This window comes from Rhinatrema bivittatum, chromosome 3 (genome assembly GCF_901001135.1).
Source record: "Rhinatrema bivittatum chromosome 3, aRhiBiv1.1, whole genome shotgun sequence".
NCBI classification, from domain to species: domain Eukaryota; kingdom Metazoa; phylum Chordata; class Amphibia; order Gymnophiona; family Rhinatrematidae; genus Rhinatrema; species Rhinatrema bivittatum.
Genome location: NC_042617.1, coordinates 108,434,639 through 108,462,582, shown reverse-complemented (window position 1 = coordinate 108,462,582; position 27,944 = coordinate 108,434,639). Strand labels below are relative to the sequence as shown.

At 44.6% G+C, this 27,944-nt stretch overlaps 1 protein-coding gene across 1 annotated transcript in view; it reads left to right on the top strand.

The window, feature by feature from the left end:
• KIF16B (kinesin family member 16B) overlaps positions 1-27,944 on the top strand; it is a 742,061-nt gene that overhangs the window by 236,294 nt on the left and 477,823 nt on the right. The window contains 1 exon segment of the mRNA XM_029596778.1: positions 14,556-14,615. Within this exon segment, the coding sequence (XP_029452638.1) occupies positions 14,556-14,615 (60 nt within the window).

Sequence of the window (27,944 nt, the reverse complement as noted above, 5' to 3'; positions counted from 1 at the left end):
TGGGTCCTCGCCATCATCCGAGAGGGGTATTATCTGGACTTTCATCATCTCCCTCCGGACAAGTTTGTGGAATCTTCGTGTCCCATACACAAGAAGGCAGCATTGGAAGCTACCCTGGCGAGGCTCCTGTCCCTGAAAGCCATCATCCCTGTACCTGCATGGGAAGTGAATTCTGGACACTATTCTATTTATTTCATGGTACCCAAGAAAGGGGGCACCTTTCGGCCCGTACTGGACCTCAAGTCAGTCAATCGATACTTAAGGGTCCCGAGGTTTCTCATGGAAACTCTGCGCTCAGTTAAGAACGCAGTACAGCCAGGAGAATTCCTCACGGCCCTAGACTTGTCAGAAGCCTACCTGCATATCCCGATCCATCCGGAGCATCAGCGCTACCTACGCTTCAAGGTTCTAGGACGCCACTGCCAATTCCGGGCTCTGCCCTTCAGGTTAGCCACGTCACCGCGGACCTTCACCAAGGTGGTCGTAGTGGTAGCAGCGGCGCTCAGACGGGAAGGAATCCTTGTCCATCCCTACCTAGACGATTGGCTGATCAGGGTGAAATCACGAGAGGAGAGCCATCGGGCGACCGACAGGGTGATCGCCCTTCTGGAAAGCTTGGGCTGGGTAGTCAACCTCAGCAAGAGTTGCCTACTGCCTTCCCAGTCACTGGAATACCTGGGAGTCCAGTTCGACACCCAGGCAGACACAGTCAGTCTCACGGCCAAAAGAAGGTTAAAACTTCAGGTGCGTCTCCGGTACTTGATGGGAACCAGTCGACCCATAGCTTGTGATTATCTGCAGGTTCTTGGCCTTATGGCATCCACTCTGGAAGTGGTACCTTGGGCAAGGGCCCATATGAGACCTCTGCAACGCTCCCTGCTCTCTCGCTGGAGCCCCTGCGTTCGGAACTAGTCCACGCACCTACCTCTGCCAGCCAGAGTACGGACCCAGTTACGGTGGTGGTTGCAGCCCAACCTCACGAGCAGGGGGTCGAAGATGTCCTCCCCCACGTGGACTCTGCTCACCACAGATGCCAGCCTGAGCGGCTGGGGAGCACACTGCTAAGAACTCACCGCGCAAGGGCGGTGGAACAGAGAAGAGTCAGCGTGGAACATCAACCGTCTAGAGGCCCAGGCAGTCCGATTGGCATGCCTACGATTTGCTCACAGACTGAAGAACAGAGCAGTCAGAGTAATGTCCGACAACGCCACCACGGTGGCATACATCAACCGTCAGGGCAGAACCAGAAGCCAACAGGTATCTCTGGAGATAGCCCCGCTGATGGCTTGGGCAGAGGCGAATCTTTAGGACATCTCCGCCGTCCACATTGCCGGAAAGGACAACACCACGGCAGACTTCCTCAGCAGAGAAAGCCTAAATCCGGGAGAGTGGCAGCTGTCACCCACAGCCTTCCAGATGATTGTGGATCACTGGGGGATTCCGGACATGGACTTACTAGCGGACAAGTCCAATGCTCAAGTACCCAGTTACTTCAGCCGCAAGTGAGATCCATTCTCACACGGGATCGACGCCCTGGTTCAGCCATGGCCTCCAGGGACTCTGCTATATGCCTTTCCTCCGTGGCCTCTGCTGGGCGCCATCATCCACAAGATTCAGAAGCACCAGGGCCTAGTTCTTCTAGTGGCACCAGACTGGCCAAAAAGACCCTGGTACGCGGACATGAGAAGACTACTGGCAGGGGAGCCCCTTCCTCTGCCTCCTCTCAGGGACCTGCTTCATCAAGGTCCCATCCTCCACGAGGATCTGGCTCAATTCTCTCTTACGGTCTGGCCATTGAGAGGGCTAGACTGAAGAAAAGAGGTTACTCGGAGCCGGTGATAGATACACTCCTCCGAGCTCACAAGTTTTCCACATCCCTCACCTACGTAAGGATCTGGAGAGTATTCGAAGCCTGGTGCGACACTCATGGCACCAACCTACATGCGACCACAATCCCGATTGTTCTGGATTTCCTGCAGGAGGGGCTTCAGAAGGGTCTCTCCCTCAGCTCCATCAAGGTTCAGGCGGCTGCACTGTCTTGCTACCGTCCCAGGAGGGACGGCAAGACTATTGCTAAGCACCCAGATGTTTCTCGCTTCCTGAAAGGAGTCAAGCACCTTCGTCCGCCACTGAAGTGGCCAGTGCCTCTGTGGAACCTCAACCTTGTTTTGGATTTCCTCGCGGGATCCACCTTCAGACCCCTTCGGGGCTTGTCTCTCCGTTCTCTAACCTTGAAGATGGTATTCTTGCTGGCAGTATGTTCCGCACGCCGCATCTCGGAGCTGCAAGCACTGTCCTGTCGTGATCCCTTTCTCAGAATCACTCAGGAGGCTATCCATCTTCGCACGGTTCCTTCCTATCTACCTAAAGTGGTCTCACAGTTTCACCCTAACCAGACTATATCCTTGCCTACCACGGCGGGTTTGAAGAAATCTGAAGAAGGGCGTTTACTCCGCCATCTTGACATAGGCAGATTGCTGCCCAGACATCTGGAAATGACATAAGAAGTACGAAAGAAGGACCATCTGTTCGTCCTGCACAGAGGGAAAAGACAAGGTGAAGCGGCCTCTCGGCCCACCATCGCCCGCTGGATTAAAGAAGTTATCAGAGCAGCTTACATAGAGGCCGGGAAGTCTCCACCTCTACAAGTCAAGGCTCATTCTACCAGAGCACAAGCGGCATCTTGGGCAGAATCCAGGATGCTGTCGCCTGCAGAAATATGTAAAGCGGCGACGTGGTCCTCCCTCCATACCTTCTCCAGATTCTACCGTCTGGATGTCCAGGCCAGGGAGGACACAGCATTTGCGAGGGCGGCTCTACACGGTCCTCAGGCAGCCTCCCGCCCAGGCTGGGAGTAAAGCTTTTGTACATCCCATTTGTCCTGAGTCCATCTGGCTACACGCCAGGAAATGTTGAGATTACTTACCTGATAATCTCCTTTTCCTTAGTGTAGACAGATGGACTCAGCATCCCGCCCAGCTGCCTGTCTATATTGGTTTCACCGATTCAAGGGAAATCATGTCATTCTTCTTACATAAGAGCTTCTCCTTTGCCAGGTGTCGACGCCTTCCGGTTGGGAATGCTGGCGATCTCCAGCTACTATCAATCTGTCAGGGGAATCCTGTTACACTATTTCACTGAGCGTCAGTACACACATCCATAACAGCTTTTGCAAGGAAGATTACTAAGTTGCTACGCTTCCTGTGGGGGTATATATACCCGTGCTGACGTCGGATCCGTCTCCAACTGCTAGCACGAGCATACTATACCCATTTGTCCTGAGTCCTTCTGTCTACACTAAGGAAAAGGAGATTATCAGGTAAGTAATCTCAACATTGTGGGACACCACTATTCACGTCCTTTAAGTTTTACTTAATGTTCTTCCCCCCCAGTGATTGTTAAATTTGTTTGCATTATGATCATTATTGCTTAGCGGCTCTACCACAGTAGCCCCTCGTACCAGGTCATGTGTTCTACTGAGGACTAGATTTAAAGTAGCTGCTCCTTTAGTCTGTTCTAGAACCAGCTGCTCAATGAAACAGCTATTTATGGCATCTAGAAACTTTACCTCTCTAGCATGTCCCAATGAGACATTGACCCAATCAATACCGGGTATTTGAAATCTCCGGTTATTATGTTGCCAAATTTATTTGCTTTTTTAATTTTAGCTAACATTTCAAAGTCTGTTTCTTCATGTTTGCCAGGTGGCTGGTAGTATATATACCCACTGCTATACGCTCTCCTGTCACATATAGAATTTCTATTCATAAGGATTCCACAGCACATTTTGTTTCCTGTAGGAGTTTTTACCATGCTTGACTGCCGTCTTTTACATATAGTGCCACCCCTCCACTAATTCGATCTGCCCTATCACGTCAATATAATTCACGTCAATATAATTCATACCCTGATATCAGTATGTCCTCTTTTCACCACGTCTCTAAAATGCCTATAATGTCTATATTCTTGTATAATGTCATATATTCTAACTCACTAATCTTATTGTTCAGATTTCTGGCATTGGCATGCAAACATTTTAAAATGTTTTTTATTTGTATTTTCATGTCTCTATATATTCACAATTTGCTTGTTAGCAAATGATACAGGTATAGTGCTTTCAGAAACTATTCAGACCCCTTCAGTTTTTCACATTTTGTTATGTTACAGCTTTATTCTAAAATGGATAATGTGCATTTTTCCCTCCTTAATCTAAACATAATACCTCATAATGACAAAGTAGAATCAGGTTTGTACAAATGTGTGCACATTAATTAAAAAAAAAATGCCAGCTGTGCATGTGCCGATAAAACTTTAAGTCCTTTCTAACTCTAACTAGTAAATTTTTCATCCTCAATAATGTTGAATAATGTTATACACGTGTGACTGATTTTTCCTGCTGTCCATAGAGAACACTGGTTACAGATTAATAGCTTTGCTTTACAGCGTTTCCACTAATTACATTGTTGTATGTGCTGGTCATTGTCTTGTTTTTTTTATTACACTATGGGGTAGATTTTTAAACTTGCGCAAGCGCGTCCATGTGCTTGCGCTCCCTGGCTCGCACACGTGGACACAAGATTTTATAACATGAGTGCGCAGGCACCTCATGTTATAAAATCGGGGGTTGGCGTGCGCAAGGGGGTGCACAATTGTGCACCTTGCGCGCGCCGAGCCCGCACCGAGCCGCGCTGCCTTCCCCCGTTCCCTACGCCCCTACCCCACCTTCCCCTACCTCCCCCGCCCTTTCCCCTCTACCTTTTTCTTTTTTTTTTCTTTTGTTCTAAAACTTATTTCAGCCCTGGGGACTGGGAGGGAACTTTTCCTACTCCCCTACCTACCCTCCCTCTCTCTTCCCCGACCCCTTGGAAGGCCCTACCTTTTTTATTTTCTTTATTTCCGAACAGGCAGCCTGCTCATGCACGCAACTTACGCCAGCTCGTGGCGTAAGTTGCGTGCATGAGCAGGCTGCCGACACAGCAACAAATGGCCACTGCACCGGCAGTCTCCAGCTCCACCCCGACCCCCCTGGACCAGCTCTTCACCCCCGGGACCACCCCTTGATAGAGGCCTGGCTCTTGTGCGCATAACAGGGGATTACGTGCACAGCTGGGCCTCTTCTAAAATGCTTGCAGCACGCATAAGGCCTGGCCGCTTATGTAACCCCCGTCTTCCCCGTGCACAGGGGAATTAAAATTTAGCTGATAGTGTTCTGTAAACAAAACAAAATTCTGATTTTGAGATCATACTCTTAACAAGACTAATAGCATAACATGTCACTGTTTGGTCAAATGTTAAGAAAAAAGTGAAGTTTAGGTAAAAATTAGATCTTGATGGAAATACAGATTGCAGGGCAAGTAAGTTAATGTTCTTCATGCTGTCAACCAATCAGAGTGGAGTTGGGGGGGGGGGGGGTCCTAAAAAACTCCTGTTTTCTGCTATATTGGTAGTGTATACTTTGTATGTGCTTGCATAAGTTAATTAATCCCTTCACTGCACATAGAAATTTGATGCGATTTTCTGTTAACGCTAGCAGCCACCACTTTTACCCACGTGGTCGTCATCCCTAATGTTGCCTCTTTACAGTACCTTAGACAAATTTTGCATTCACTTTTGTAAACATGGAAAACAAAGAAACTGTTGTTGGTATAATAAGGCCGCAGCTTTTATTTAATACATCAAGAAAAAACTTTCTTGGGTACCCGAGCCGGTGTGATGTCTCCACTGCTGCTTGCCATAGGGACCAAGCAAGGCAGCCTTACTCCATGGGCCCCCCTGCCTTGTCCGCAAGCAAGGGGGCCCCGACCATCGGTACATTCTGTGCCCCTACCTTTTTGCGCTGCCCAAGGTGCTGATCGGCTACCACGCCATCTTGTGATGTCACCAGCACCACTTGCAATATGCCCAATCGGCCCGGGTAACCGCCAAGATATGAGGTAAGGTGGACCCTTGCCTCGTGTCCCCCCAATTAATGAATAAGCTGCGGCCTATGTCTTTTTCTTGTCATACTATGCCCTGCTGGCATCCTGTAAAGCATTGTTAAATATGCTGCAACCGTCAAAGAGCACCGGTCCTTGTCCACAGGTCCTTGCCCCCAGATGTATTATTATTACCTCCAGAGCATGCCTCGAGCCCCTCGAGTGCCGAGGTAGGGGCAATAACTGTGCCTGCCGCATGCCGAGCTATCCCATCCATGTGATGACCCACTCTGGCGGTGTCAGTCCTAAGTGTGGTCCATAGGTTCATCTGTGTGCTCTCTTCTCCGCCACCCATATATAGGAGTGCCAAATGATCCATGCTAAACGCTTAGCACTCGGCGTATCTGCAAGATATAATTAAGCATTTTGTATAGATGTGGTCACTTTATCCAACCAAATTTCCGTGGGATACCCCCTCCAGGAATCAAACCCAGACCGCCTGAATATGAACCACGTATCCTCACCCCTAGACCATAAGGTCTATCGTATTGTCCGCGTTGGATCGCCATCATCCAATTTTCTTTATCATGATTGCTTGAAGCCCAGCTTGTGCCACGCTTGTAGCCGCACCAATTCTGAAAGAGTGCTTAGTGAATTTCAATTCCTTTTCTTAACTGCTGCTTTAAGTCCCGTTGCAAATTGATATCTGGCTACGGGGGTTCTGACTGCATGACTCCGCAGATGCACCCCCCATATGGCCTCACTGCCAAATACTATTGCGTATTGTGCAGCTGTCACACCCCGCCTTGCGTTTGTGACAGCGTGGCTATTCTTCCGGCTTGGTCCTCCTTGGATTTGTGTATGGTGGTAGTTAACGCCTCTGGCGTCCAACACGTTCCTCCGAAGTAATACACTATCACCTGTGCCCTCATTGTTGGCCAATTCGCTCAATCTCAATGCTCTGAAGAAAGCGAGTGAGAGGTCATACGAAATAGCTCAGTTTCCAATTTAGACGAGCAAGTCGATTCTAATAGAGTCCTGAGAGTGCTTAACTCGTGTGTCATTGATGGTAGGCCCCACTTTCTTTAACCATCCTGTCGTTATCTTCTTCATAATGAAGGACTTAGTGGTGTCACCCTTCTCGCGCGCTTTGTCAGGAGTGACAGGCCTAGCCTGGCGTTTTTCCGCGGCATTCCTAGAGACACTGATCTCTTTTGCCGTGGTGACGTATTTGACAATTAAGACGTCTGTAATGTGGCCTTGCCTCCATCCGTTTTCTCCCAGGAACTCATTCACATAGTAGCTCCGTCCCTGTGACGTCTATGTAGCTAGTGCCACAGATCTGCATACTAACTCGGAGGTGGTTGGCAATCCTCCATTGGTGTGCTCCCCCCTTTTGCCACTGTGAAATCTGCACGTAGATCCTTTGCAACTCTTAGTAAATGATGCGGGCGATGTATCCCAACTGTGGCTGCTAGTCTTCTCGTGAAGGCTCTTCCATGGCCATAACCCAACATGCAACGTTCTAGGTACCCAGGATGGATTGCACAACCCGTAGCATTATCCCTTTCGATGCTGTTTGTTGTATTATCCTGTCTAGTTTTTGACCTGTTGCTGGACCTTCAGTTTTGCTGTGTGCCGATGGCACACTGAAATCCTCTGTGATGGACTGGAATTCTCTTAGCAGGTGGAACTTCCTTTTCCCACTTTCTCTGGTCATTAACCTCCTATGTCACATCAAGGTTCCCATCCAAGGAAACTACTTGGATATACTGGAAGGAGTCTGAAGGCCGCTTCTATGTCAGCTTTTGCCGTCCGAGCACCTGCGCCGTATGTACTGAGTAGTGCTACTGCCGAATCGAATGATGCATATTGATCTGAGCACTTCTCTGGTGGCATGCTCCTGCGAGGATATAACAGATTCTGTATGAGCTGAACTCTGCCTTTTTCTCTCTTTTATAACTGGTTGCCCATGGCGAAAGGAACATGTTATGGAAAGGTTGCCATGGGAAAGGACCGGCTATTCTTCCGAGTGTCGTTTTGATCTCTAACCTCTTTTGCACTATGTGTGTATGTTGGGTTGCTGATGATGCCTTACTTATCACGTCAGTATGCATTGCCCTGTGACAGCGCCTGCCTGACTGAATGCCTGCTGGGAGATGATCTTTTTAGATTTCTTGAGCGTATGGGAGATGACCTTCTTATATTTCTGGAGCGTATTTGTTGATCCGCCATTTTGCGTGTCCTCTGCTGCATTCGAAGTCTGACCTTGTGTTCCTTAAGCCATGAACCGATTTTTTTTTTCTTTGGAATTTTTCCCCCATAGTTGAGCCATGCCCAGTCCTCGTGGTCTTGGTACGCTTGCAGGATGTTGGCTTCGCAGCTTAACCTAGGTCCGTTTTCTGAATCTGACGATGATGTAGAAGAAGAACAGTCAAAGCTGGAACTTGTCCTGCGCTTGCACTCTGTTCCTTTTACAGCTGGGACCGTGCTGTTTTTGCATCAGTGGAGCCTGTCTTCTGGCCCCTCCCCCATCATTATTCCCACTCACCAGCATTGCTGTCTTCCGTGTGTGAAGGTCGCTCTGCTTGACTGGTGTTTAGTCTTTTTTTCTGTGTTTCGATTCTCGCTGCCCTGCTTGTCGCTCTGTGTCCCTGTACTGTCAGCTCCGCCCGAAGAAGATGCTGGTACGCTAGTGTGGGCTTCCGATACGTCTCTTACGTTATCTCCTTCCCATGTCCTTGGTCTTTTTTCGTTAGCCATTGCTGCTGCTCGCTGCACCTGTCCTCCTTCTTGATTAGCAAAGGCTCCTTCTGGCGGTACTGGCCAGGCGCACCAAGTTGGCTGATAGCTGTGTTGGCTACATCATTATGTCATACAGTGCACAATCCCCATGGCCTCCCTGCCTTGTTTCATCCCGGGAATGGGCAGTGAGCGCTGCATCCCCATGTCGCTCTCGAATGCCAGTTATCGCTGTCCGAGTTCTGCCATGAAGGGTATGTGTGACTGCTGTATGCCCCTGTCAACCCCTCCCCGGCCATCCTCTCAGTATAATGCAAAGTGACCAGCCCTCAGTCCCAAGGGGAATAGGGGGACCCGCCTGTAGACCGCAGCTCCAATCCCTGGTCTACTCCTCTACCTCGCACAGTGTTCTCTTTCCTTTTTAAATTACTCTTGCTAAAGATTAAAAGTCTCATGCTTTACCAATTGAGCCACTCAGGCTGGATCGGCACTTGCCAAAGGCTATCTGACTCAGATGCCGGGTTCGGGGACACATCCTCGCGTTCCTTTCCACCTGCAGATTACTGGGGCATAACCGCTCCCACCCCTGTATGCTCGCCACAAGATCCCTTTTTTTTTTTTTTTTAATCTGAAAATGCCTCCGCACCCACCAACCCCCCCATTCTCGGTGCAGGGTGTCAGTGCTGATTCCCTGCTTGCACGCCCTCCAATGCCCGCCCACGCATCGAATTCCCCTCTATTCACCCCAATACAATATTTTGCTGCAGCGACCATGCTGCACTTGCCTCTCTGTGCGCCGAGCCTTCTACTGCCCCGAGCGCCTCCCAGCCCACCGCGAAGCCTGCCGGCTGTCCCCCCCACCCCCTGGCTGGGAATCCACTCCCTTCCCTTCTGAACCCCCTTTAGTCTGTTTGAGATGGAAAGAGCACATAGCCTGCCTCAACCTCTCCCGCCTGGGACAAACCCTCCCACCGGGTCCCTCCCCCCAGGCCCCCGGTGTTCCGAGCACATGTGTGCCCGGGGAAGGGAACTTCTGGGCCATCCCGCTGCGCCAACCCCCCCCCCCCCCCCCTTGCTCCAAATGTGGATCGGGGGGATCCCCACGCTGTCCCTTCTCTCCTGCTGCCGATCGGGTTGGCGGGCAATGGCGCGCGATCCCTCTATACCCCTACCGTGCTGCTGCCTGCCTGTGCTCATCCGGATGTCGGCTTTTTCACTGCTTGCTGCCTCCCTTCTAAACCCCTTTTTCCCATAGCCTGCCTCTACCTCTTCCGCCCGGGACCAACCCTCTCACCGGGTCCGTCCCCCCAGGCCACTGGTGCTCCCTGCAGGGCCACTGGCGCTCCCTGCCACGTGTGGCCGGGCGGGGGACCCATGGGCCATCCCTCAGTGCCGACCAACCCATCGCTCCCACTGTGGGAGATCCCAGCGCTGTCCCTCCCCTCCCGCTGCCCGTCTTGGGCCCCCCAAGAAAGATGCCCTGGATGTGCATCGGGACTCAGCCGAAAAACGCCAGCAACCTCAGTCATGTGGAGCCACCGTGCAAACAGTGTTGGCAGACACATCCTGCGATCCCTCCATCGCGATCCCTCCATCTCCCTACTGCGTTGCTGCCGGCTGTGGTTGGCTGGGGAGCAATTTTTCCAGTGTGAGCTAGGAAGAAAAGGGGTTCCCGGGCCTCCGTCATGGCCCTTTAAAGGGCTGACGACGTCATCGGCCTGCATCGCCAATGCATGATATAGGCACCGACGCCCGGGACGTGGCTTAACAGCTACGTTATCGCGCTCGCGCGGGGGGTGGGGGTAAGGGCCTGATCGCGCACTGACGGCTGCCACCTGCGTCGCCGCGCGTTTCTCCCCCCTTCCCCTTTCCGTCGTGCCGCTGTCCTTCGTGGGGGAGGGCGGCACGTCTGTTAATTTACCTGTTCATTTACCTGGTTCAGCTCAAATGAAAAGCAAACAGCTGCAACAGCTATCTGCTCCTTTTCTTGATTCTGGTTCTGTGACTTTTTTTAGTTCTTAACCCTGACAGAGAGGAAACTGAAACTGGTTCTGTTTGGGGATCCAGGCAAAATATCATTGTTCAGCATCACAGGAGTAGATTGATGATTAAACTGTAAGAGGAGAGAGAACAGTACAACAACTTTGAAGATCTGACCTGGAGATGCAATGGGAGTCTTGTCAGGTGGCCAGGAGGTAATAATAGGGGAAGAAAATAATTTAAGAAAACTGAGTAAAATAGAGACAGGAACAGATAGTAAAAAGAAGTTATGGGAAGGCAGGAAGTTATGGGAAGGCAGGAAGAGTCTTGGGAAGGGAGCCATGTATGTAGGGTAAAGAGCAGGGCTTGGAAGGAAGCTAGACAGGTTAAAGGAGGGTATAGTATTGAAAGGGGAAAAACAAGAGTAGAAAAGAGTGATAAGCAGAGAGCATATAAAGTTAAAGAATACGAATGTTAGAAGGGAAATGGGGTGAGATGAAAGGATAAAAAAATCAGAGAAAAACATGAAAAATTAGACTGTAAGACAGTGTTTCCCAATCCTCTCCTGGAGACACAACTATCCACAATAGGATTGCCACAGTGAATATGCGTGAGATAGATCTGTATACATTGGACATCAAGCATATGTAAATTTGTCAAATCATATGTAGAATCTCTCTACCCCTTGGGATCCTGCCAGTTCCTTGTGACCTGGATTGATCACTGTTGAAACAGGATATTGGGCTTGATGGACCTTTGGTTTGACCTAATATGGCAAGTCTTAGGTAGGTCTAATGATGATTGAAGAGGGCGCCCTTAGTTTGCACTTGGTTTGCCACAAGTTTTCTGCATGCATGTCCTTTACTCTGTTTTGGATATTGCTGGCATTAGCAGAGCAACTTTGCATGTCTGAAAACAGATAATTAGTCTCATGTATATTGTTTTTAAGCTGCTAATGAATTATGCACCAAAGAGCCGGAACTAGCCTAAAACTCTAAATAAAGTGAATGGTATTTTCAAGATAGGCATGCAGGACCTTTTAGCGCGTTTTTCAGAGCATAGGATACATATACATTTATTTTCCTATGGCAATAAACAATTTTTGGTAGTTTATTTTTTTGAGTGCCTTGTTGGGGGTGATTCAAGCCCTTTGGGCACAGTACAAGAGAAAATCCTTACTACACCTTGCTCTTAGTCTTTGTACTCTCATATAACTATGTGAAAATAGTAATAATAAAAAAGATTGAACAATTTTATAAGAAAGTAAATTGCATCTCAGGGCCATTTATTCAATCTAAATAAATTGGTTTTCAAAATGAAGAATATAGATTTGTATATAAACTTGGTATTATTTTATGTGCAAAGAGTTATAGTATTCCCATTAATCTTGTTTGTTCATAATGTAAAACTTAGATTTTGTAGTAGCCCAGTAAAAATATTTGCCTTCATCTATAGAAGCAATCCCAAAGATATTAAAGAATGACGTGGGGGTTTTAACCATATTTTAGTTTTATATATATTTTAAGAATTGCATTTGTTCTTGTTTGTTATGTATATCAATGTTTTTTTACTTATTGTGAATGTTGCTTTGTAATCCACTCTGGACAGAACCTTCATGGAAGATGTGGACTATATAAGCCCTTTAAATAAATAAATAAATAAATAAATAAATAGATAAATAAATAATGACTTTGTTTAAGAGGTGAAATAAAAATAGAAAAAGGAGAGGAATGCAGGACAATAAAAGGCAAGGAAAAAGTAGTGAATCATTTTTTGCAAGTTGTAAGTCTAATTACTTATCTTTACTTAGTGTTTTACATAATTCTGTGCTGTCATGGTCACAGATGAGTTTTGACCAGTTATCCCACTGAAAATTATGTTTGTGTTTTTTATGTCTGTCTTTTTTTGGTTGTATGTTTGTACACTGGCTACAGAAAGGCATCACTCTTTTTCAGTGTGTTCACCTTTTGTTGCCTTATAGCCTAGAAATAAAGTGAATTAAAATAGTATTTGTTCTATTTATCCTCACATCTACCTGGCAAGTGAAAAACATATTTTAAAACACATTCTAACATATTCTATAATAATTTTGAATAAATATAGGGATTATGTGGAAAGATGTCCTTAACAAACATATGTAATTTTATGCCCGGTTAATTTATGTATGTTATTTTGTAAACTGACATGGGAGCTTTGGCTAATTTGAACAGTATATAAAATGTTTTTAAAAATAAATTAAATATAATTCCTTAGAAAATGAAGTAGAAATAAAAACTTGGAATAGCTTGATTGGATAATTGTTCATCCCCCTTGTACTTCTTAGTAATTCTATATACTTAACAGCTTGGGTGAAACCAATTGCCTTTAAAAGCATGTATCAAGTGAATTCTACTGAGTCATGTATGTTAAATTGCATCGCATCACATGATAACAGAATAAATTCAGCAGTTCCTGTTGGTTCTCCCTGCACAAACATGAACACCAAGGAGCTGTAAAAAGAAAACCAACAAACAAAAAAACTCCGTAACAGTTATGGAAAGGAACAGATCTGGGGATGGGTATAAAAGAATTGCTATAATAGCCTTTGGAACATAGTCAAAACAAAATGTGGAAGGTATATAGCACCTGTAGGCCATCACTCCAAAATGGATGACCAAGCAAAGAGGAGACTTATCAAGAAGGCAACCAAGAGGCCAATGGCAATTTTGAAAGAGCTACAGACTTCCATAGCCCAGACTAGTCGAAGTGTGCATGTGACAATATCTCAGGCACTCCATAAATCTGGCCTGAATGGTAGGGTGGTAAGAGGAACCCATTGCTTAAGAAAGCCCACCTTAAACCTCATTTGAAGTATGCAAAGGAAGACTTGAGGAATACTGTAGCCATGTGGCTAAAGTTTTGCGGTATGATAAAACCAAAATAAAGCTTTGATTTAAATACAAAGTGTTTTATTTGGCGCAAACCCAACACAGCGCATCATAATAGAAAATACCATCCCTACTGTGAAGCATGATGTGGCAGCCTCATGTTATGGCGATGTTTCTCATTGGTGGGGAATGGTGCACTTGTCAGGATAAAAGTATATAAAAATCTTTGAGCTTGAACAGTTTGGAAAGGAAGAATATTCTAATATTGACAAATCTTGGTATGTAAAGTTGGCAGAAACCTATCCCAACAGGCCCACAACTGTAATTGCTGCCAAAGATGTTTATTGCAGTTGATTTATATTCCACCTTTTGGGCACTGCAAAGCTGATTATATTCTGGTACAGTAGGTATTTTCCTGTCCTTACAGAGTTCACAATCTAAATTTGTACCTGTGGCAATGGAGAGTGAAGGGACTTGCCCAAGGTCTCAAAGCATGGCGGCAGGATTTGAACCCTGCCTTATCTGGTTTGCAGCCTTCTGCTCTATCCACTAGGCTATTCTTTCACTCAAGGAGTGGTCTAGTGGTTTCCCCCAAGTATTGACTCAGGTAGGTGCAGACTTATCCAACTGTTGGAGTTCACTTTTTTTTTTGTACATATATGCTTTGCCTCCCAATGAAACAGTTTTTTACGTTGAGCTATGTGGAGTTCGGTTTGTTGATGAATGGGGTAAAAACTAATTTCAATGCATGCAAGTCTGATGCACTGTTTGATTTTTCAATGACTCTCAACTTTTGTGTTTGAGACCAGTTTGAGAGCTGGAAAATCACAGAACCTAACACAACAGGAAATTATTTGTCATGTTTTTAACATTTTTTTATTTTTAACATTTTAATTCTGAAACTCCATAGAATTTTTAGTTCTACTACTTGTATGTCTTTCAGCAGAAGTTTATAAATATAAATATTAAGACTGCAGCCTTCGCAAACATTTTCTATAAGCAGTTAAAAATGGAAGGCTATGTTAACTTATGTCTGTGACTTTTTTTGCAGGTAGAAGAGCTAACTAAAGAGTGGACAAATAAATGGAATGAAACCCAAAATATTCTGAAAGTAAGTATTATTGAAGTCAACAGTTTGTGTAGTACATGCAATTATACTGTCATTGCTTTGCAGTAGTAAGTTTATACTCTTGAAATATCTCTTTAATTTTCTGGGTTTTATAAGGCACATTTCAAAACAAATGAAACGTGTCTAATGTTTTTTCCTTGCCTATCTGTCCATTGATATACTTGTTTCAGATTTGCATACATATGGACAAATGGACAGATACAGGGTCTGGAGGTTAGCACTATGTGCTGCTGAAAGCAGGAAACCTAAAATCTAGGACAAACTGCAACAAACATAACTTGTACTATGCAGCCAGCTTGCACTTCCCTCATCTTATCTTTCTAACTTTTTGCTAGTGCTGATTCCAAAGTAACATGTATAGCAGCTCACAAAAAGATCAGGAACCACATAAAGTAAAGATCAAATGTTCTCTCTAGTGATTTATTGAGCTCTATATTGAATAAGCTGTGAGCGGCCAAGTTATGTGGATTAAAGGTACCCAGATAACTGTAACTGTGTATTCAGTGGGATGCATCTTCTCCTGAATATATTCAGCTAAAGTGATTCAGGTAACTTTGCTGTTCAGAGACTTACTCAATATTGCTTAAAATAATGTATTATTTATTTATTTTTATTTATAGATTTTTTCTATACCGGGGTACGTAAGTAACATCACCTCGGTTTACATTCAAACAGTAATTCAGCATTGCGCTTTACAATATAACATAGTAACTGAACGAATGCAATACCATGTATAACTTTGCATTAATAGAATATAAGCAATATATTTATTTATTTATTTAAGGTTTTTCTATACCGAATTTCTTGATGTAGATCAAATCAACTTGGTTTACATCGAACAAAAGTTTTAACAATAACATAGCCAATAAACATATTACAAGAGGCAGATATTTGCAGAGTCAAAAGTTACATTATAACAAGGGCGAGCAACTGGGGATTAGGAAAAGAGAGGGGGGAAAACAAGAATATACAACAATCAGAAACTTTATACAGAGAGTGAGGGTGGCTAGTATAGCCAATCTCTAAGGATACTTCTAAAAATTAAGACATCTATGCGATATAATGAGTGATTATGTGAAGCGTAGCAAAAAACAGTACATTAAAAGTTCAGTGATGTAAAATTTGGTCTAGGCGCACGGAAAGGCTCGGCCGAACAACCATGTTTTGAGTTTCTTTTTAAAGGTCTGAAGGCAGGTTTCCTGTCGGAGGTCAGAGGGCAAGGCATTCCAAATGGAGGAGCCTGCTGTTGAAAAAGCCCGGTCTCTGAAGTTTAATCTGTGTACCATTTTATTCGGGGGAACGTAGAGTGATCCCTTATAAACGTCCCTTGTCGGTCTGGTCGTAGTGTGTAGTTTGAGCGGTTGTATCAGGTCGAGAGGGGTCTGATGGTATATGCATTTGTGAATAATTGTGAGTGATTTGTGGAGTATTCTAAAGTTGACTGGGAGCCAGTTTAGAACTTTTAAAATGGGTGTGATGTGCTCTCTCCGATTGGTGTTAGTTAGTATTCTTGCTGCCGTATTTTGAAGCAATTGGAGGGGTTTAGTAGTAGCAGCAGGCAGACCTTGCAGTATAGAATTGCAATAATCGACCTTGGAGAAAAGGATGGCTTGGAGAACAGTTCTAAAATCATGGTGGTATAGAAGGGGTTTAAGTTTTTTGAGCACCTGTAATTTATAAAAACACTCCTTGGTAGTATGGCTTACAAATTTCTTTAAGCTCAAGTGACTGTCAATGATGACTCCGAGGTCTCTAGTGTGAGAAGTTTGGATATTAGCGCACATCTGTTGTTGGGGATGACTGATTTCTGGAGTGATAAGCAGAAGTTCTGTTTTGGAGGTGTTAAGCACCAGGTTGAGATCTGTAAGGTGATGGTTGATTGTTTGTAAGTGAGAATCCCATAACTTGATTGCGGAATCCAAAGGGCCAGTGATGGGAATCAAAATTTGAACGTCGTCTGCGTAAATATAGAACTTCAATTTTAATGTTGTGAGAAGATGGCAGAGGGGGAGGAGGTAGATGTTAAACAGAGTAGGGGATAGAGAGGAGCCCTGGGGTACTCCGAATGGAGAATTAGTGTGGGGAGATTCCTTATTATTGATTTTAACCTTATAGCCTCTGTTACTTAGGAATGAATTAAACCAACTGAGGGCGGCTCCTGTGATTCCTATATCTGATAGACTGTTTAGTAGACAGGCGTGATTTACAGTATCAAACGCAGCGGAGATATCGAGAAGAGCTAGCAGGAAGGAGCGTCCTTTATCAAGGCCCAGGTATGCCTGATCTAAAAGTGAGATGAGGAGGGATTCAGTGTTGTGTTCTTTCCGGAATCCATATTGCGACGGGTGGAGAATTTTATGTTCTTCCAGGTAGTTTGTTAATTGATTGTTTACGACTTTCTCCATGATCTTGGCTAAGAATGGGAGGTTGGATATTGGTCGATAATTATTGGGGTCGTCTGGGTCCAGATTTGGTTTTTTAAGTATGGGTTTAAGGGTGGCCAGTTTGAGAGCGTCTGGGAAGATTCCCTGTGAGAGAGAGCAGTTGAAGATGTCTGCTAGATGTTTGGAAATGGACTCCGGTACTTGAAGCAGTAATTTGGATGGAATTTGGTCTAGCGGGTGAGTGGATGGTTTCATTCTTTTTAGCAGGGTTTCAAGAGTCCAACACTGCATCCGAATTGTGGTGGTGGGCAGAAACTGAAGAAGGTGTGTTAGGTTTAGAGGGTAATTTAGCCAGTGTATTGGAGATTTTTTTCTGGAAGAAGATGGCCAACTCATTTGCTTTTGATTGGGCTAGATCATCCGGGATTGATGAGGTGGTAGATTTAGTGAGATCCGAGACGAAAGAGAAGAGTGCTTTGGCATAAAAAATCATATCGTGGATACGGTGGGCGTAGAAGTCTCTCTTCGATCGTAGAGTCGCAGTCCTGTAGTGGTGGAGCGCGGTTTTGTATATGGCTAGAGAATGGGGGTTGGGGGAGATCCGCCATAACTTACACAAGCCGCCATGATCACATCACTCCAGCACTTCAGTCTTTGCACTGGCTACCCGTGAGAGACTGGCTACCCATGAGAGAGCGTGTGTAGCTTAAAGAAACCATTTTTGACCGTATCCGCGATGAATTTTTTAAACGTGAGATTGCTGTCGATGATACCAAGGCTGTGTACTTGCTGTGAAATAGTGGAGTTGTCTTGTGAAATACCAGAGTTGATCAATGTTGTATTTTTTGGAGGTGAAATTATGATAAGCTCAGTTTTATTGGTATTGATAGCCAATTGGTTGTCTGTGAGGATTGTTTTAATTTCTAATAAAGCTGTCTTCCAAGTACTCAGGGCATTTGTGATTGTGCTGGTAATAGGTATGAGTATTTGAACATCATCTGCGTAGATGAAGTGTTGAAGACCCAGTTTTGAAAGTAACCGGCATAGTGGTGTAAGGTAAACATTGAATAATGTGGAGGAGAGAGAGGATCCTTGGGGGACTCCTTGAGAGAGGTTTCTTGGCTTGGATTCACTTCGTCCACATCTAACGCTGTATGTTCTGTTGCTCAGGAATGACTGAAACCATAGTAAAGCCGATCCAGAGATACCTATTTCAGAGAGGCGGATAATAAGGGTGTTGTGGTTTACCGTGTCGAAAGCAGCTGATATATCAAGAAGGGCGATGAGGTATGATTTGCCAGCATCTAAAGCTTTTAGTAGCACCTCAGAAAGTGATATCAAAAGTGTTTCCGTGCTGTGGTACTTTCTGAACCCATACTGGGATGGGAAGAGTATTTGATGATCATCTAAATAATCAGTTAGTTGTTTGTTGATGACTCTTTCCATAATTTTTGAAAGGAAGGGTAGGTTTGATACTGGTCGAAAGTTTGCTGGATCAGATGAATCTAGGTTAGATTTTTTTATCAGTGGAGTTATGATAGCATGCTTAAGTATAGAAGGAACTATGCCTGTGGTGATGGATTTGTTAAGAATCTTTGCAATAGGTTTTGCTATTGTAGAATGTATTGAAAGAAGAGTCTTAGTGGGTAAGATGTCTGTGGGGTGGAAAGCTGGTTTCATTTTCTTTAGAATTGACTCAACTTCAATACCAGTAGTGATCTCAAGATTAGTTAGCTTTGTTTCAAATTTATTTTGAGCGGCTGATGTAGCTTGGTTGGTGTGTGAAGGAGCAGGAAATGACTTAAATCGCGTTAAAATAGAATGTATTTTATTATAAAAGAACGTAGCTAGTTCTTCACATTTTGAATCATCGTTGTTGTTTGGATTGTTGTGAGCTGGAGCAGTAACAAGGCTTTTGACATATTGGAAGAGTGCTTGAGGGTTGAATTGATATTGGTGAATTCTGGCAGCATAGAAATCTTTTTTTGTTTTATCGGTGGTTTGGCGATATTTGTGTAGCAATGATTTGAATTTTAATAATGTCGTAGAATTTTGGTTTCTGCGTCATTCTTTTTCTGTCTTACATAGCTCCATTTTCATAGCTTTATGTAGTTAACGTGGGCTACCCTCTGTGAGATCTTCATTTCTTTACAGTCAAAAGATATAAGAAAATGTATGATGATGGGGCCCTCTCCTATGTTGCACAAAAAGCTTTTGCCCTGTCTAATTCTAAACCCTCCGGCTACCCATCCTCCTGACATACCCAGAACCCCCAACCCAAGCAGGAGGTAGTAGAGTCTTACTGTAGTTCTGGCATCCAATTATGCTTCCAGCATTGCTGTTAGAGCAGTGTCGAATACCACTGGGAGCTTTCCTGTCCTGGGAAATGGTTACCTGGCTTGCTTTAGGCGTGTGATTTATCTGATCAGACCTAACTGGCGGGCCGATGCAGTAAAGTGCACTCAGGCCAAGCGCACTGTTAGCCCCCAGTTGAACGCGCGTTTTTGATGCGCTATTTTTACCCCTTATACAGTAAGGGGTAATAGCGCATGGAAAACGTGCGGCCAACCCCCCCGAAACTAATAACGCCCGCAACATGCAAATGCATGTTGATGGGCCTATTGGTTATTCCCGCGCGATACAGAAAGTAAAATGTGCAGCCAAGCCGCACATTTTACTTTCAGAAATTAACGCCTCCCAAAGGCAGGCATTAATTTTGGCCAGCACCAGGAAAGTGTACAGAAAAGCAGAAAACATTGCTTTTCTGTACACCCTCTGACTTAATATCATAGCGATATTAAGTCGGAGGCCCCCAAAAAAAAAATAAATGTAAAATTAAAAAAAAAAAATTAAAATCTGCCTGCGGGTTGGAAGACGGATGCTCAATTTTGCCAGGGTCCGTTTTCCGAACCTGTGACTGTCAGCAGGTTCGATAACCAATGCCTGTAAAATTGAGCATCGGCTGTCAAACCCGCTGACAGCTGCCACTTCTGTCAAAAAGGAGTCACCTCCTTTTACCGTGGGCCCTCATTTGCATATTTTTTCTTTCTGAATCGCATGCTCAGGAGAGTGGCCTGGGCGCGCGCCGGGAGAGCAGGCGCTCGCCGGCTCTCCCGCGGGTTTTTCTGTATCGGCCTGTGGGTAAGTTACCTAGCTAGTGCTGTATATATGCCTCACCCTGAAATGAATCCCCACTCCGGAAAAGAACCTCTGAAATCCTCAGCTCACGGTATGACAGTGGTCAGAAAAAGCAAATAGAATTTTAGGAATTATTGGGAGAATAAAACAGATGATAGCATAATGCCTCTGGATTGATCCATGGTGCAACTGCATGCAGTTCTGGTTGCCTCATCTCAAAAAAGATGTAGTAGAACTAGAAAAAGTACAAAGAAGGTCAACAAAAATGATAAAGGAGATGAAAAGACTAAACAGATTAGGCTTTTCAGCTTGGAAAAGAGGTGACTGAGATGAGACATGATAGAAGTTTATAAAATCATGATTGTGGTGGAATGAGTAAACAAGGATGGTTATTTATCCTTTCAAGTAATACTAAAACAAGGGACACTCCATAAGATTAACAATCAGCAGGTTTAAACCAAATCATAGAAAGCTTTTTTTTAATTCAATGGGTTTTCAAAGATATTTGAATGACTTCCATGTGGAAAAATGCCATAAACAGTTATTAGCTACATTTGGTACTTGAAACTCGAACTAACTACTGTCAGAGGCAGGTTGATTGGGCTTAATGGACCTTGGGTCTGACCCAGCATAGCATATTTTATGCTCTTATGTTCTAATATCTTTGCACTGTCTCCCTTTTTATTTGGTTAAACTGTAACTGGTTAATGACTTGGTTAAAATTTCAGCCACTGAAAGGGGCAAGAAATTCAGAACTTGGAGTTTGTTGGAAGACAATAGTGAGCTTGCTTCAAGATGGAGGTGTAGTGGAAGAGCTTCTGTAGGCATTTACGGGTACATTTTTAAACCCCTGTGTGCGTAAATCCCGGGGTTTGCGCACTCCGGGTGAATTTTCAAATAGGCCCGGCCATGTGCAAAAAACCCCGGTACGCAAGTAAGTGCCGGGCCCAGAGAAAGGGGCAGTCCGGGGGGGCAGGGAGGGGCAGGGCTGGAAGCGGCCGGTACAGCGGCTATTTGCTGCTGTGCTGGGGAAGTGTGCGCTGGCAGTTGGCCGGTATGCGTAAGTTGCTTCTGCTCCAACGGAGCAGTAAACAATATAAAAAATGGGGAAGGTAGGAAAAAGGGTTTAGGGGGTGGGAAGGACAGGAGAAGAGGGAGGGAGAATGGACGGGAGGGTAGGGGACTGGGAGAGGCCCGATCTTGTTGCCACCTTACCTTTATAAAATTAGGCTCCCCTGCGTGCACTGCCCGCACATGCGTGTGCACGTCCCTTAGGTTTTATAACGTGTGCGCCAGTGCGCACACACAATTACTGGGATTATACCTGGGGGCTTTAACCCAGGAGCTTATTCCCTGCACAAACTTTGATTCGGTATATCACGGTTCCAGGTACTTAGGATAGTAAGTTTATTTGAGCACTAATAGGATAGAACAAATAAAGTCAGATCATACAAAAGAAGTAATGGTAGATAATAACAATTTGTACATATATATAAAAAGCTTACATGTTTCTCACAGGACAAGCAGGATGGTAGTCCTCACATATAGGTGACATCATCAGGATGGAGCCCGAATACGGAACACTTTTTTCAAAGTTTCCAGAACTTTGACTGGCACCTACTGGGCATGCCCAGCATAGCACCAACCTCAGCCAGCAGGGGTCCCCCTTCAGTCTTCTTTATTCCGCGCAGCAGTAGCCACGCGGGTTAAGGAGCTCTTCAGAGATTCCTGACAGGAATTTTCCTCACAGAACTTTGAAAGATTTCAAACATTTTACCCCACAGGGGTCCCCTTATCGATTTCTTTGGTCCGTGGTCGAACGGTAAGTTTTTTGCCCATTTGCGGTCAATTCCCGTCGAGTTTTTCACTCGCGGCCTTCCGGCCATCGACTGCACCGCGATTAAATTTTGTCGGAGCCATGACGTCGGGTTTCCGTCCGTGCCCCGACTGCACTCGAACATTGTCCATCACCGACCCTCGCACGGTCTGTGTGATGTGTTTGGGGTCCGGCCACGATGTTCTTACTTGCACCAAATGTGCCCAAATGACACCAAAAGGTTGCAAGGCTCAGCTCGATAAGATGGGTCTCCTCTTTCGGCCAAAAACCCCGATGCCATCGATAGCTTTGACGTCACCTAATCAGTGCCAGCTACATTGCGCCGGCACTGGGAATCCGCTGCTACCCGACCAGCCTCGATGATTCCACGGGCGTCGACTCCTTCTGTTCCCCCTCAAGGAAAACACTGGGGTGAACATAAAGAAAAACATCGACACCGTCATCGTAAGGCTTAGGACATCGATACCGGTAAACCATCGGCATCGACATAGTCTGAGCCTCCGACAAAGAAGCCCCATACAGAAAAGGCTTCGTCCTCTTCTGTCTCTGGATCACCGAGGCATTCCCCACCTGGACAGGTGCCGGGATCCTACGCCAGTGCTGCCTCCTACTCTGGAACCGGGTATCCATGCCCCAGGTTTCCATGAGGAATTGGATTGGATGATCCAAGAGGCGATCGGCAAAGCACTTCAGGGCTTCCAACTTCCATCGATGCTGGTGTGCCGATTCCTCCTCCGGTCACTGATCTGATACCCATGGCGTTGGCACCACTATTGGCTAGAATGTACCACATAATCGGTGCCCTTCCACCGGTGGATCTGAGGGAACTGAGGGACACGACTACTTCCTAGCCGATTCCCTTGTCATCGGAGGAAGTTGATGAAACACCGTTCTTCATTCCACCATCAGGAGTGCCGCCACTAACGCTTCCATCGGTGCCTTCGTCGATGCCTTCCTCGATGCCAGCCATACTGCAATCGATGCCCTCGATGCCTCCATCGATGCTTTAGATTCCTCCTTCGGGACCATCGATGCCCAGTCCAGGAGATAGAGCAGCTTTTAAACTAGGACAAAGGGGAAAGCAGACAGTCGCTCAGCAGCGCATGGTTCGGAGAAAGGTATCTTCAAAGGATACTAATGATGCATTAGAATTAGGGCATCCCGACAGTGAGGTTCCAATAATTAGAAAAATAGTCCAAGTGCCTGTAACTAAAAACTCACCTAAGCTAAAAAATTCTAACTTATCCCTATCAATTAAAAAGCAGAATGAAAATACAAACAAAAAACAAACTTTGAAATGTTTGATGCTAATGCCAGAAGTCTAAGAAGTAAGATGGGAGAATTAGAATGTCTAGCAGTGAATGACATAGACTTAATTGGCATCTCAGAGACATGGTGGAAAGAGGATAACCAATGGGACAGTGCTATACCGGGGTACAAATTATATTGCAATGACAGAGAGGAGCACCCGGTAGGAGGTGTGGCGCTTTATGTCCGGGATGGCATAGAGTCCAACAGGATAAACATCCTGCATGAGACTAAATACAAAATTGAATCTTTATGGGTAGAAATCCCTTGTGTGTCAGGGAAGAATATAGTGATAGGGGTATACTACCGTCCACCTGGTCAAGATGGTGAGACGGACAGTGAAATGCTAAGAGAAATTAGGGAAGCTAACCAAATTGGTAGTGCGGTAATAATGGGAGACTTCAATTACCAAATCCAAAAATTCTCTTACTATGTAGTCCCACGATTAGCACAATCCATAAACAAAAGACGTGGTACTGAAAGATTCTTCAACTTGCAAAGTTGTATATAACAATGCTTGTATATATTTAGAATGTAAATGTAAGGACCATCATACCACCCATTGTGCTCACAAGTTAGAACTTGTATCTCATGCACTTCATTTGGGTCATTTTTAATCATTGGTCCGAATCAGCTAGCATCCAGTATATTAATTTTCAATGTTCAAAAAATGTTTTTGATTTTTTTTAAACGTATATATTTAAAAGATATAAACTTCCCTTCTGTAGCTGTTGGGGTTAATCGTTCGACGCGCGCGTTTTTCACAACACTGCTGCTTCAGAGAAATCAATTCAAACTCTCCTGATCCAGCACTCCCCTTCTGATTCTTTAATGGGGGTGTACTTCAACGATGCGAGTTTATGCGATGCTGCAGGTCCATCAATTTTTCAGACCCGACGCCATTTCCCCGCTTGAAAATTGAAATTTTATCTAGACCGTACAGCTGCCCACAGGAAGGGCACTCAACTATTTGTTTCCTTTGATCCCATCAAATTGGGTAAACCTGTGGGTAAGCAGACTCTCTCCTCCTGGTTAGTGGACTGTATTTCCTTTTGTTACCAACAGGCAGGCATTCCGCTTCAAGACGTGTTAAAGCACACTCTGTCAGGGCCATGGCAACATCAGTAGCGCACGTACGCTCTGTGCCACTTCCTGACATCTGTAAGGCTGCTACCTGGAGCTCTCTCCACACCTTCGCAGCCCATTATTGTTTAGACAAGGCTGGCAGACAAGATTCCATCTTCAGCCAGTCTGTGCTACACAACTTATTTACGAACTGAGTTACCAACATCCTTCTGCCAACCCGGTAGGGTTCAGGATGCCCTCTACCAAATTCCACCCCAGTTCTTGTGCCTGTTGCACGTCTTTGGGAACATTTGGTGCATTGTTCGGGCATCCTCAGCTCGGTACTCACCCATATGTGAGGACTACCATCCTGCTTGTCCTGTGAGAAAGCAGAGTTGCTTACCTGTAACAGGTGTTCTCACAGGACAGCAGGATGTTAGTCCTCACGAAACCCACCCGCCACCCCACGGAGTTGGGTTCGCTTATGATTTATTATTTTATTTTTCGCATGTACTTTTACTATAAGACGAGACTGAAGGGGGACCCCTGCTGGCTGCAGGGTTGGTGCTATGCTGGGCAAGCCCAGTAGGTGTCAGTTAAAGTTCTGGAAACTTTGACAAAAGTGTTCTGTGATTGGGCTCCATCCTGATAATGTCACCCATATGTGAGGACTAACATCCTGCTGTCCTGTGAGAACACCTGTTACAGGTAAGCAACTCTGCTTTCCGAAGGATCAGCCAGTGTTATGTCCAAAAGCACGCTCTTCTCTCTCTCTCTCTCTCTCCCCTTGTTATTTCTACAATAAATGCTTGGGAAAAGCAGCAATGTGTGGCCTTCACTCTTTCTCAGGGTTTAGTATAAGTTAGTTGCTTGCTTTCTCATCATAGACCCACTGGAATAACTAAAATTAACAGTCTGATTATAAGCATTATACAGTGCAAAACAGTAAATATGAGTTCTCTCAGAGGTTGGCCTGTGACCTTCAAACTAGTCTGTGTCTGGGTGAGAACTCTGAATCCATACATCCTAACCTCTACATATATCCAAAAAATGACTCCAACAGCAACAGATTCCATAGCTTGATTATGCACTGAATTAAAAAAAACAACAACCTTCCTGATTTGCTAGTTTTATGGAATGTCCCATAGACCTAGTGTTGTTTGAATGGGTAAATAACAGTTCTCTATTTACCCGTTCCATCTTGCTCTTGATTTTATAAATTTCAATCGTATTGCCTCCATCGTTTATTTTCCAAACTAAAGAGTCCTAATCTGTTTAGCCTTTCTTCCTAAGTGAGCTTTTTCATCCCATCATTTTAGTCACCCTTCTCTATACCTTTTCCATGTTCGCTATGTCTTTTTTGAGATGGGGTGATCAGAACTGCACACAATACTCAAGATTCAATTGCATAATGGATCTATACATAGGCATTATGATATTCTAAATTTTATTCACTATTTGCAAATAATTCTTAGCATTCTCGTTTCCTTTTTTACACCTGGGTGGTGATTCCTAACATGGAACCCAGCATTTATATCTGTAGTTTGGATTATTTTTCCCTATGTTCATTACTTTTCATTTGTCCACATTAAATTGTATGTGTCTGTTAAAAGCCCAGTCTCCTAGTCTCACAAGGTCCTTGTGCAGTTCTTCACAATCTGCTGCTGTTTTAACAACTCAAAATAATTTTGTGTCATCTGCAAATTTGGTTACCTACTCGTTGTTAATGTCTCCAGGACATTTATGAATATGCTAAATACTACGGATTCCAATACAGAGTCCATCTGGAAAACTGACCATTTTGTCCTACCCTCTGTTTCCTGATTTTTTAGCCAGTTACCAATCCACAATAGGACACTGCCTCCTGTCTCATGATCTCCCAATTTCCTGAGGAGTCTCTTATGAGGGACTTTGTCAAATGCGTTCTGAAAATCCAAATACACTATAACAACTGGCTCACATTTATCCACATGTTTATTTATACCCTCAAAATAAATCTAGTAAATTGGTAACGCAAGACTTTCCTTGCAGAAACCATGTTGACTCTTCTCCATTAAACTTGGTCTATTTATGTGGTCGGTAATTTTGTTTTTAAGCATAAGCTTTGTCTAGTTTGCCTAGCACCAATGTCAGGCTTGCTGGTCTACATTTGCCTGGATCTCCCCTGGAGCCCTTTCTAAAATTGGCATCACATTGGCCACCCTTAAGTCTTCAGGTACCATGGCTATTTTAAATTGTATGTTGCAAATCATCAGAAACATGTCTGCAATTTCATTTTTTAGTTCCTTCAGAGCTCTGGGAGAATATCATCTATTCACAGTGATTTGTTATTCTTTACTTTGTCAATCTGAGTTATTTCCTCAAATTTCACAGTGATTCCATCTATACACTCAGAATCATCACTTATCAAAACATTTTCTAGTGTGGATATGATCCCAACAACCTCCTCAGTAAAGACAGAGGCAAAGAATTCATTTGGGGGTAGATTTTAAAAGGAACGCACGCGTCGTACATGTGCGCGCGCTACCTGGCGCACACATGTACGTCTGATTTTATAACTTGCGCGCCCAAGTTATAAAATCAGGAGTCTGCATGCGCAAGGGGTGCACAATTATGCACCTTGTGCGTGCCGAGCCGTGCTGCCTTCCCCCATTCCCTTCCCCCTAACCTAACCTTCCCACCCCTTCCCCCCAGCACTACTGTAAACCCCCCCCCAAAAATTGTTATCTTATGTTTTGCGACTGCCTCCAGGCAATGGCCGTTGTGTCAGAGGGCTTTGGCCCCGCCCCTGCTCTGCCCCAGACTGCCCCTTTAGTCAAGCCCTGGGACTTACATGCGTCACCGGGCCTTTTTAAAATAGGCCCGGTGACGCATGAAAATGTTTTTACTTGTATAGCATATTCCTTTTCAAATTATCTTAGTCTGCTTAATTACTTTTTTTACATCTAATTTGCTAGTGCTTTTGCTCTTGCATATTTTTCTCATTTGGGTCTGCTTTCCATTTCTGGAATGATGCCTTTTTGGCTTTAAGTGCCTCTTTTACCTCATTATTAAACCGCCAGCAGTCGTTTGGTTTTCCTTTGACCTTCAGTTTGAATGAGAAGACATGGAAGTGTGATTAATCCTCTCTTCAGAGAGTCCTGAAGATGGCTGCATCAACATCTGGGAAGATTGAAACTGATTTTGCTGCTGCTTAGGGACTGAAAACATCCAAGCCAGAACCTTCTTCTGCTATGATAGCTCCTAGCAAGGATCCAGAGAGATCTCTCACATTAGAGAACTCTGGGTTTATCTAGCTAACTTCAGTTAGTCAGACAAGTCCTTTTAAATACTGACTTTATTTTTGAATTGATAATGAACAGAAGGTGATTTTTTTTTTTCAATTTGATTTTAGATTTCAATATTAGTGTTCTAATTGGGTACAGCATTTTCTTTTAGAACCTGCTGTAATGTTTTACTGTAGTTTATTATATTTTTGGCAGAGATATACTAAATTTTCAATTGCAAGGAAAACAAAATAGAGCCTGGTTTTCCAGAAACAAGGTCTATTTTTCTTTTGTAATATATAATTGGGTTTTA